The following is a 12,730-nucleotide window of genomic DNA, read 5'->3' as shown; positions in this document are numbered from 1 at the left end:
GCAATTGTTTTTAAATTTTGTACAGATAGAAGGGTTAGCAGCTGGGTGCCCAGACCTACCTCTGACCCCCCTCTCTCCCCCTCCCCCCCAGATGAAAAGGAACTCCACAAAGGGCACAATTACAGTTAAAGACAGAGGTGGTAATTATTAGAATGAATTTTTGGGGTAGGAGATTGAGATTGGAGATCGAGGCAGTAACTCAGGTGGAGAGATTTGTTACATTGGAGGAGTCCTGGCCACAGGAAGCTTAAAGAATTTAGGATATATTCTGCTAGTTTTTCAGGTGTTATTTTTTCCTTTGCTTGTTCAGGATTTTGATCTTGGCAAATAGGAATTATCATTTGAAGATCCAATCACATTTTGCTAAGAGTATCTCTTGTATTTATTTAAAAGATCAAAAAGTTTGTAATTTTCCTGGAAATACTTTAAAATACTTTAAAAACCATGATGAGGGCTCACAATAGGCTATATTTAACAATCAAGTCTGGCACAGCCTACAGTGTGTGAACCTTCTATTTCCTGAGTTTTTGTTTTTTCTTTGCTTCAGGAGGCTTCCATATGGAAGGCCACAATGTGATTTTTCCAAGGTTTTGCTCTGTGAAGGGCTTATTTTGTAAAGTTTGAAGCTTTGAGAAAGATAATGCTCTGTCAACTGATTAAAAATAAATAAGGATTAAATTATGTGAGTGGCACAGAATGTTAGTTTGAAGTGTTAATGTTATTGTTAAAACAATAGTTTCTGCATATTTCAAATTATCTTTGACCCTAAGCAGAGAGAAGCAGAATCCTGAGTCACATAAGCTTTTTTTCGCCTTAAAAAAAGTGATATTAGTGTGGGTGAAACTTTAAAAGTATAACTCTGGGGCTTCCCTGGTGGCGCAGTGGTTGAGAGTCCGCCTGCCGATGCAGAGGACAGGGTTCGTGCCCCGGTCCGGGAGGATCCCACATGCCGCGGAGCGGCTGGGCCCGTGAGCCATGGCCGCTGAGCCTGCGCGTCCGGAGCCTGTGCTCCACAACGGGAGAGGCCACAACAGTGAGAGGCCCGCGTACCGCCAAAAAAAAAAAAAAAAAAAAAGTATAACTCTGATTTTTAAATTATTCCCAAACTTCTGATATCTAAAGATGCTCTTTAGAAGAAAAAGCCTAATGTATTAAAACTTTTAATTTTTCTTTGCTTTATGTGGTTTTGGTATCAAATTGGCATGTTGTTGTGCATTTGAACCCTCTGAAATATTTTAATTTTTAATTTTAATTGTGAAAATTTGTTGTTATTTCACATATTTAGTTTCTGTAATTTAAAAATATTCTACCACAGATGCTTTTTAAGACTTGAGTTATACTGCTATATTAAATGCCCAGTCTGTCTCTGCTTTTGAGGTTTTTAGTTATTTCTTGGCCTGTGGCCATATAACAACCTGTACAAAGATGAGTAGGTAGGGTGTGCTACCTTTATCCTTCTATCACAACAGGCTATGTCTGTTCAGGATTTTGCCTCTTCCTTGCAGTTCAACAGCCATCTCTTTTTGGTTTTGGCTTTCAACAGTCAACCCTCAAAGATCTTTTGTTTTGTGACGGTTAAAGAAACCGGCTCAGTGTTCTTACTCTTAGACAATTATTTAATTGTTTACAGATAACTGAAACTACTAAAGGTTTCTATGATGAATCCTTTTATTTTGTTGGAGGCTTGTCATGTTGAAATGATTGGTCATCATAATTCCTGGTGTTTGAGAAGATTGTTTTTAAACCAAATAGCATGCAAAAGCTCTTTCTTTCTTTTCTGATTTTGTATTGGGTATTTTTCCTGTGTATTATAACAAATATCTCTCCTTTTAAAATGTAAGACATAGCAGATTTAATGCTTGATTAGTGCTGTTATAACATGCTTATAGAAATGCTCTCTATAGAAATTTTTACTTTATTGAAATAATATGAAGTATTACTTTGGTAATTGCAGATAAGGATGAACCCATCTTATACAATAAAGAGTTTAGAACTTCAAAAGTATATCACATCAACAACTCTAATTAACCCCAAGAGAGCAATTTAGTGAAGAATATTTTGAATTCTTAATGTACTATTTATACTTACTGTCTTATTTTGATTATTATAAATGTTCCCAAATATCAGCTTGTTTTATTTAAATGTTTCAGTACATTTTCATGAGTGATTTTTCCATGGGGGGGGTAATACATTTCCACCTTTATTAAGAGCCAGTAGGAAAACATGATTTGGTTTCCATAGTTGATTTAAGTCAACCTATCAGCAACACATCTGTTCCATAAAGTTAGGTACCCCTGGAACATGATAGTGCATAATTAATTCCTTACAGAATTGTTTAGAACAGTTGCATTAAAGTTACTGATCACTTACTAGGTGCCGGCAGTATTCTAAGTGTTTTATGTGTGTTAATTGATTTATGTTATAAATATTTAAAATACATGTTTCCCTTCTGTTTTCCTTCCCCTTCTCTAGGCTAGTGTCCCTTAAGAAAGTTATTTTTAAGAAACAGCCCAAGTTAGAAATAGTATTAGCTTTTATCGAGATTGTCCACTTAATTTATGGAGCTCTCCATTGGGAATAAGTAGTATCGAGGGTAGAGAGAGCAGATTCCTCAGAACGGTGCTGATTCAACTTGAGTGAATGGCAGTCATGAGGGGGGATCCCATGAATGAATAAGGGATCTTTTGCATCGAGCCCATCATGAAGCCACCGAGGAGAAGGACAGAGAGAGGAATCAGCTTGGAGGACCTGAGCAGTAGAATTTAAAAACCATGGCAAGACAAACAAGGTGACATATTTTGCCACAGAGCAGCAGCTGGATGAAAAACAGAACTTATAAACAACAACGGTGAAATAACTAGTTTGGGCCAGTGGATGGACAAGAAGCCTAGCCTTAGATTTCCAAAGAATAAAGGAGAGAAACAGATTTTAAACAAACAGTTCCATACACAGGATGATGAATACCAGCCATATCTTTGAATATATGTGTTGTATTATTTTATATCTCATGTCAGATGATTGCCTATCTTACTATTATTTCTTATCTGCATTTGTCTATAGCTAGGATATTTGATACATATTTATTCTGGGGAGGCAGCTTGGTATGGAAACAGGAGGGAATTTGAAATTTGGCAGGCTTATATTTGAATTTTAGGTGTTACATGTCTCAGACAAGCTACTTATCTGATTTTTCCTCCACGGTTTTACTGATATAATTGCCATATAACATTGTGTAAGTTTAAGATGCACAACACAATTATTTGATATATGTATATATTGTGAAATGTTTACAACAGTTTTAGTTAACATCCCTCGTTTTACATAATTATAGATTTTTTCTTGTAATGAGAACTTTTAAGTTCTATTTTCTTAACGCTGTTGAAGTATACAATACAAAATTGATAACTACAGTCACCATGCTGTACATTACACCCCCAGAATTTATTTATTTTATAACTAGAAGTTTATAACTTTAGACCACCTTCACCCTTTTCCCCCACCTCCCACAAATCTCACCCTCTGGTGATCAACAATATTTTCTTAGTTTCTATGAAGTTGGGTTTTTTTCAGATTTTGTATGTTTATTTTAGATTCCACATATAAGTGAGATCATACAGTATTTTTCTTTCTCTGACTCACTTATTTCAGTTAGCATAATGCCCTCAAGATCCATCCATGTTGTTGCTAATGGCAGGTTTTCCTTATTTTTAATAGCTGAATAACATCCCATTGTTTAAACGTATCACATTTTCTTCATCCATTCATTTGTTGAAGAACAGTTGGGTTGTTTCCATGTTTGGCTATTGTAGATAATGCTGCAATGAAAATGAGTTTGCAGAAACCTCTTTGAGGTAGTGATTTCATCTCCTTTGGAGATAAACCCAGAAATGGAATTGCTGGATCATATAGTAGTTCTATTTTTAATTTTTTGAGGAACCTCTATACTGTTTTTCATGGTGGCAGTACCAATTTACATTCCCACCAATAGTGCACAAGGGTTCCTATTTGTCTACATACTTGTCAGCAGTTGTTAACTCTTACCTTTTTGATAATAGCCTTTCTATCAAGTGTGAGGTGATACTGTGGTATTGATTTGCATTTTCTTGATGATTAGTGATGTTGAGTATCTTTTCTTGTACCTGTTGGCCATTTGAATATTTTCTTTGGAGAAATGTCCATCCATATTATTTGGATGTCTTAAAATTGGATTATTATTATTGAGGTGCATGAGTTTTTAAAAATATATTTTGTATATTAACCCCTTACCAGATATTATGAATCCCTTATTGTAGAGTAATAATCATATATTATTATGAATTTATTATGAATCAGATATATGGTTTGAAAATATTTTCTCCCATTCTGTTGGTTGCCTTTTCATTTTGTTGATTGTTTCCTTTGCTGTACAGAAGCTTTTTAGTTTGATGCAGTCCAACTTGCTTGTTTTTGCTTCTGTTACTTGTGCTCTAGGTGTCATATCCAAAAAAATAATTGCCAAGAACAATGTCAAGGAGCTGTTTCCCTGTGTTTTCTTCTAGGAGTTTTATGGTTTCTGGACTTACATTTGTCTTTAATCCATTTTGAATTAATTCTTGTCAATTGTATACGTTAGTGATAGTTTCATTCTTTTGCATATGAATATCCAATTTTCCCAGCACTAATTGTTGAATAGACTATCTTTTCTCCATTGAGTATTCTTGGCTCCTTTGTCAAATGTTAGTTGACTTGTATATGCGTGAGTTTATTCCTGGGCTCTCAATTCTTTTATGTTGGTCTATTTGCCTGTTTTTACACCAGCACCTACTGTTTTGATTACTATAGCTCTGTAATATAGTTTGAAATCAGGAACTGTGATGCCTCCAGCTTTGGTGATTTTTTTTTTTTCTTTCATCAATATCTTAAACTTCTCATTGTACAGCTCTTTCACCTTCGTGGTTACATTAATTCCTGGGTATTTTATTGTTTTTGCTGTTGTAAATGGGATCATGATTTAGTCTTGGTGGGTTGTACATTTCTAGCTTATTTATTTACTCTAGGTTGTTCAGTTAGTTGGTGTGTAGTTGTTCATAGTATACAGTATCTTATGCTCCTTTGTTTTTCTGTGGAATGAGCTGTATTATCTGACTTTTTGTTAGCAGATTCTTCATCTGTAAGATGGAGATAGTAACATCAACTCTAGAAGAGTTAAATGAGATAATGTATGTAAAACATCTAGCAAAATTCCTGGTGCTCAATCAGGGCTAAACAAAAGTGAGTTACTCTCCCAAGGAGAAGCCAAAAAAAAAAACAAACCAGTTTTCTTTTTGCCCTTGTTATGGAACAGATGGAAATTGAAAAGAGAAGACATATAACAATTGGGAGACTGGAACCTCTATTCATAAGAGAGAGGCCACAGTTTGTGTGTGTGTGTGTGTGTAAATGGCTTAGGAAGAAAGGAATGTTAGCTGTTTAAGAACATGTGGTAAGTTAAAAATCAAAATGTGTGTGTTGTTTCACTTAAGAGCTCCATGCAAAAATAATTAGAAATTAAGCATTACATTGTTGCCTCCTGAGTTCAATGATTTATATGTATTTTAAAGTCATATATTAACAGAATTACACATTGGCCAGTTATAATTATTAAAAGTTGTTTTCCTCTGTTTGAAATTTTAAAGCATTTGTATAATGATGGTCTTTTAAAACCTTGCTATTTATTATAGCAGTTGAATCATTGAAGAAATGTTGTTCTTTGTTTCGTTCAATGTTGTTGAGCCTTATCTTTCTGGCATAAGAATATCTTATTATATGTAATTGTTTTTCTTTAATTTTATAATAAGAAAATTTATTTAAACTATATTTTTAAATTATAAGAGTAGAACAAACATTTTAGGTTTTTTTTTTTAAATTAATTAATTTGTTTATTTCTGGCTGCATTGGGTCTTCATTGCTGCACGTGGGCTTTCTCTAGTTGCAGCGAGCAGGAGCTACTCTTTGTTGTGGTGCACGGGCTTCTCATTGCGGTGGCTTCTCTTGTTGTGGAGCACGGGCTCTAGGCATGTGGGCTTCAGTAGTTGTGGCACACAGGCTCAGTAGTTGTGGCTCATGGGCTCTAGAGCTCAGGCTCAGTAGTTCTGGTGCATGGGCTTAGTTGCTCTGCAGCATGTGGGATCTTCCCAGACCAGGGCTCAAACCCGTGTGCCCTGCATTGGCAGGCAGATTCTTAACCACTGCACCACCAGGGAAGTCCAACATTTTAGTTTTTAAAAAACAATTCTGTATCATGTCTGAAGTATTTTGGGAATTAATCCTATTTTTTGATTTTTTTAAATTAATGTTGTCATTATTCTTCTTTACTTTGACTAATATAATCCCAAAGAGCATTCACTGGACATGTTTTAATATTTTTTTCTGATTTCAAGGAGTTAAAAATATTATCTGAAGATTTCTTAGGGTGTACTTTCTTATGAGAATTCTGTACTGCCTATTTATTCTTTTTAAAAATTTTATTTATTTATTTGTCTGCATTGGGTCTTTGTTGCTGTGCGCGGGCTTTCTCTAGTTGCAGCGAGCAGGGGCTACTCTTCATTGCGGAGCACAGGCTCTAGGTGCATGGGCTTCAGTTGTTGCAGAACGTGGGCTCAGTAGTTGCAGTGTGCGGGCTCTAGGGCGCACGGTCTTCAGTAGTTATGGCGTGCGTGCTCAGTAGTTGTGGCTCGCGGGCTCCAGAGCGCAGGCTCAGTAGTTCTGGCACATGGACTTAGTTGCTCCGTGGCATGTGGGATCTTTCCGGACCAGGGATCAAACCCATGTCTCCTGCATTGGCAGGCGGATTCTTAACCAATGTGCCACCAGGGAAGTCCCTGCCTGTTTATTCTTAAATCATTAGTTAAAAGTTAAATGAAAAGCTTTTTCATTTATGAATAATACGGTATATATAAGTGATACTAAAATTTTAGTTTTATGATAGCCAAATAAATGTCATTGGTTTTAAAAAATTTGAATCTTTAATTTGTTTTGATTAACCATTGTAAGCACTTATCAGTTTTGTTTCCACATTAATGTGTGCATTTGAAGATAATATGGGATTTGTACAATCTTTCTTGAATAGTTGAAACTTAACAGAATTGCAAATTGCAGATTTCTGTGCCTGGTGGAAATAAAATAAATATGAAGCATGGTAGATATTCATTTTTTATATCTCTTACATAACCTGGCAAATGATACTAAAACAGCACTTTGGTGTATGTTTTGGATATTTTTTCCCGTGTTAAGTGTGCACTGTCTTTAAAAATTTAACTTTATTTATTGCTGTCGTTTGAACAGGTGTCTCAATGCTTGTACCTACTGCAAAACTAAACACGCCAGAGGAAATTTGGCCAGTTATCCAGTTGATGAGTTAGTAGATAGAGCCAAACAGTCTTTTCAAGGTAAGAGTTTCTAGAATTCTGTGTGATTATAGTGTTTTTAATAAATTATAATAGTCTTCTAAGTAACATGCTTATTTACTAGATACATGCTTATTTAGCTTTCTGAAGAGTTTACAAATATTTCAGCTTATCTAATAGAAGATGTTACCAGATTCAGGTTATAATATTGACATAACTCCCCTGTCACCACTCTTCTGTTTCCTTATGACTCTAAAGTAAGTGACGTATTTTGAAATTCATCACCTATCTTTATATTCAATGGAAGAGACAAAAAAATAAAAATGAAAGCCATGACCTTCTGTTGTGTGTTAATAAGACTTTTGTGGACTGAGTGAAATACTCAAGATTTCTCCCTCTTTCTTCGGTAATTCTTGGTCCATTCAGAAAATAGAGCTAATAAGGGTTGCCAGGAGTTTTGGAAAGAGAAGGTAGGTTTTACTATGAGCCAGAAGAGATAACCCTCGTCATCCACAGGACTGCTGTGGGGCAGTAAATATTGGTACTGGTAGAGAGTCCTAATGAGAACAGTTTTTGTGTGGGTGGCCAGCTACTTTTGAATCATCACTTGCTGGAAAATGTGATTGCCTAGGTATCTCTCAGCATATAGTAAGACGTATCTGTAACACGAGTCTCAGTTGTGTTGAGTCACAGTTGTGTTGATACATAACCATAAATTGCCCCTTTTGTCTTGGCTTATAATACGTGTATATAACATTGATGTGTTTTTATAACCAACATGAGATAATCTATTGTCTCATAATCTTGTGGGTTAGTAGTTATTGGTAATGTACTTTTCCTTTTAGCAAGTAACTTGGAGTGCTACTTTCAGTACTTCACATCCTGCATCTCAGAATGTATGAGTTCCAAACAAACTTATTCAGTCTAAAGCTTTTATCAACATGAATTTGAAATGCTCTTTATAGCAGAGAGAAAAACACCCTTGATTAATCTAACACGTCTCAACAATTTTTTTTCTACCTTTATATTCTTAGCACAGTCCCCTCCTCTGTTCACATTCAGCTTGTATTGAAAGAAATAAATGGAAACTCACTGACTCTTGCAGTTGTTTGCTTTCAGAGCCAGGTAATTGTCTAATCTTAGGAAAAGTCTGGGTGGTTGTCTTTTCTGCAACATGGCTACTTTAAGGATTTTTCAGAAAGGGCATGAATTTGCACAGAAACCTACTTTATTTGAAAAATGATCCCTTTGCTGGCATTCTTACTTAGTGTTTGTTTTTCCATATATCTGTTGGATAATGGAGATGTTAAAACTATATGATCTATCCACCAAACTCTGCAAATTGGAAGGTATTCAAATTACAAATACAAGTGACTTTGCTGGTTAAGGTGAGTGATTCAAAGAATATATCAGAGGTTAGCAGTGATTTAGTGGCTATTTATAGAGAAAGTATTAGAAGAGGTTTATTTAATACTACTTTCATCATCATCAGTAGATACGTATGTGCTTGGTTATTCCCAACCAAGGAATGTTTGCAATGTAAACTTTTTCTTTTTCTTTTCTTTTGAATTTTATTTTATTTATTTTTTATACAGCAGGTTCTCATTAGTTATCTGTTTTATACATATTAGTGTGTATATGTCAATCTCAGTCTCCCAATTCATTCCACCACCACCCCGCCTGCTACTTTCCCCCCTTGGTGTCCTTATGTTTGTTCTCTACATCTGTCTCTATTTCTGCCCTGCAAACTGGTTCATCTGTACCATTTTTCTAGATTCCACATATCTGCGTTAATATACGATATTTGTTTTTCTCTTTCTGACTTTTTTCACTCTGTGTGACAGTCTCTAGGTCCATCCAAGTCTTTACAGATGACCCAGTTTCATTCCTTTTTATGGCTGAGTAATATTCCATTGTATATATGTACTACCACATCTTCTTTATCCATTCGTCTGTCAGTGGGCATTTAGGTTGCTTCCATGACCTGGCTATTGTAAATAGCGCTGTAATGAACACTGGGGTGCATGTGTCTTTTTGAATTATGATTTTCTCTGGATGTATGCCCAGTAGTAGGTGTAAAATTTTTCTGTTGTCTTGTTATCTGAATATTAGGGTTGAAATGGAAGGCTAGTTTTCGGACTGGCAGGCTCATTTTATTTCTATGTGGAACTGTTACTAAAATATCGAGGTCATAACTTTCTAGGTAAGCCAGTGAGTTTAGGCAATTTTAAGTCCTAAGATGCTCTTTGCCATAGGAGAGTTTGAATTCAAAACAGTGCCCTGCTGCTTACCAGCCACATGATCTGACCAAGGTACTTGACCTATATACAAGCCATGGTTTTCTCATTACTGTGACATTAAGTGTTGCTTATTGTTTGAATTTGAGATAACTTACATGAAGTAATTGGTTGTGTCCTTATTATGAAGAAGTCATGTTACTTAAACTGAAGGAATTTAAAATAAATCCAACAAGAGAAGTCTAATTTTGAGTGAGAATATTGGAACATCTAATATTGGAACATTTAATGATTAGAATCAAACGACAGATTTTCTTTTGCTTCTAAAATATGTCTTATGAAAAATGTCTCTATAGATAGAAACTAGTATGACAATTACCTTTTATTTTCTTAATTTGAGAATTGCAAATTCATGCTATGGTCTTATAATCTCACAATAGGAAATAGCAGTTTATAAGCTCACATTTTAAAGACATTGAGTTAGCAGCATTGTCTTTTTTTCTGCAGAAGACATTGGGATCATAAGGGTCTTACAGGATTCCTATGTTTGAGTTTTAAAATTGCGAAGAAGGGACTTCCTTGGTGGTCTAGTGGTTAAAACTCTGCTTCCACTGCAGAAGGCGCAGGTTTGATTCCTGGTCAGGGAACTAAGGTCCCTCATGCCGTGCGGCACAGCCAAAAATTTTTTAAAATAAATAAATAAAAAAATAAAATTGCGAAGAATAATTATGAAGTTAAATGTAATAGAAGAAATAACCTGTTTTTCGTATTCCTGTGACTTCTCTGTAATTCATTCTTTAGTAATTCAGATATTAGGAACGTTTGGGGGGGTCAGAGCCCCTTAAATTCTACATTTTACCATTATTAAATTGTCCTATAATGAGTAATAAACACTATGATTCTTTGAAAATTTACTCTAAGATGAAAAGTCTAAATATGCTGTCAGTAAATTTTAGTGCTATGTTTAAAGCCATCCTGTCAGTGCAAGTTAAATTTCCCAACTGAAAATTGCGTTTCCTTTCTTGCTTTTTCTTGAAGTTTTAAATGACTGTGTGTCACAAATACAAAGTGATTTTAAAAAAAAAACTCTACACCAATTGTAGAATAGGGATTACAATCCCGGTTGCCAGTCACGTGACAGACTATTACAATAAGATCACAATTTCTTTCTGAGTAGCATATTTATGAAACATTTTATATTCATAAACATTTATTTCTTAGAAGTGTAATGAGTGAAGAGACTAGGGCTAACCCATAGGCAAGGGAGCATTCAGAAGAGATTCTGAAATAATCATGAAATCATTCTGAATATAAAATGGTTTCCTAAAGTACTAAAAATATACTGACTATACATTCAGCTGCCAGGAATGAGAAAGGGAGCTCATTAACTTTTGAATGGATATCAGTAAATAAAATTGTTTATATTTTTGAATGGAAACTTTACCTTTTATGCAAAAAATATAGTTTATATTTCATTGGTTTCCTAGCATTTTTTTTTTTTTTTTTTTTTTTTTTTTTTGCGGTACGCAGGCCTCTCACTGTTGTGCCCTCTCTGTTGCGGAGCACAGGCTCCGGACGCGCAGGCTCAGCGACCCAGCCGTTCTGCGGCATGTGAGATGTGGGATCTTCCCGGATGGGGTCACGAACCCGCGTCCCCTGCATCGGCAGGCGGACTCCCCACCACTGCGCCACCAGGGAAGCCCCCTAGCATTTTTTTTTTGGACTTATCCTAGCCCCTTGACATTTTCATGGACTATTTTTACCTTCTCAGTGTGTGTATCATTTTTGTGGGCAGTTCTGCATATGAGTATAATGTTTACCAGGTTAATTTCTGGGTATCATCACATTGTTCTAACAGACCATTGGGAAACCTCTCCCCTCACTTCCTTACTTATGCCAGACTTTAGGTTTTAAAAATTCCTAGTCTTTGGGGGCTGGGGTTTGACATGGTTGCATTTTAGACATCTAGAAAAACATGTCAAGCAATGACCTATACTTTGTTGGGGCCAGAATGAATTTACAAGCTAGTATTTTCTAGGATATTTGTATTGATTTTTCTCTAGCAACTAATCAATCAGTTTCAGTTGTATAAGTGATGGAGCAAACCTTTTTAAGTGTGCTGGGTGAGTGGTGTGGAAACAACACCTTTCACTGCTGTCTCTGGAATCAAAATGTAGAGATGATGGATGGGCTGTTTTTATAGCTCTCATGTGCTTTTCTAGATCTCATTTCTGTGTTGATACTTTTTTTCTCCCTCATAAGTCTGAACGTCCCCCACAAGATAAGTGGCATAAAGCAGTTATGGAAAGGTAAATAAATTAAGATGAAATATTCAGGGCAAGGAGAAAATTTCTTGATGCTTAGTGATTTCAAGATTAATGTTGGAATTTTATGAAATGAATTCTGTTTTATTTCAAGACTTGCAAAGATACTGTCTATTGTGTATGAGATTAATTATGCAGTGCAGCTGGAAAACATTGCTTCCTGCCCTTTTAGATAGGAAAGGATATGAGCAATATTTGACTTTCTGGTGTATAAACTTCAGATTGTTGAGCTGTTGCATTTAACTTATCACCTTTAGCAATGAGTACTGTATATTGATTTTCATCTAAGCTTAAAAAGAGACCAATAATTGCATCCTATTAATTTATATGGCAGTTATTTAAATGTCTTTTATTCCTTTATCTTTTCATTTGCGCTGTGTTCAAATTGAGAAATCTATTTCTTCTATAGGATTAATAATGTTACTGTACATATTTGTTATACATTGTCAACTTCCAAAAAGGGATTTTAGGCAGCTTACATTAAATGATTGTATGTAAATAGACCATGAAAATAAAGGGTGTATGAAATGCTGCGTTATGTTTCAAGAGGAAAGATAATTATACCAACTGGTGAATCTTGGCTGTCCCAAAGAATAAGGAGATAGGGTGATTTATATAACTTGTATGAATATATAAAATGAAGGATATATATTTTTTAATTAATTAATTAATTTATTTTTGGCTCTGTTGCTTCTTTGTTGCACATGGGCTTCTCATTGTAGTGGCTCCTCTTGTTGCGGCGGGCGGGCTGCTAGGGCACGTGGGCTTCAGTAGCTGTGGTGCGCGGACTCTCTAGTTGTGACTC

General features: G+C 35.4%; 1 protein-coding gene across 1 annotated transcript in view; it reads left to right on the top strand.

Moving 5' to 3' along the window:
* The window catches only part of CDKAL1 (CDK5 regulatory subunit associated protein 1 like 1), a 640,361-nt gene that overhangs the window by 273,612 nt on the left and 354,019 nt on the right, over positions 1-12,730 (top strand). Inside the window, exon 9 of the mRNA XM_065885642.1 lies at positions 7,303-7,406. Within this exon, the coding sequence (XP_065741714.1) occupies positions 7,303-7,406 (104 nt within the window). The remainder of the gene's footprint in view (positions 1-7,302; positions 7,407-12,730) is intronic.

This window comes from Phocoena phocoena, chromosome 10 (assembly GCF_963924675.1).
Source record: "Phocoena phocoena chromosome 10, mPhoPho1.1, whole genome shotgun sequence".
Lineage (NCBI taxonomy): Eukaryota > Metazoa > Chordata > Mammalia > Artiodactyla > Phocoenidae > Phocoena > Phocoena phocoena.
Note: the sequence above shows the minus strand (reverse complement) of the source record. Positions and strands in the feature narration are given on the sequence as shown.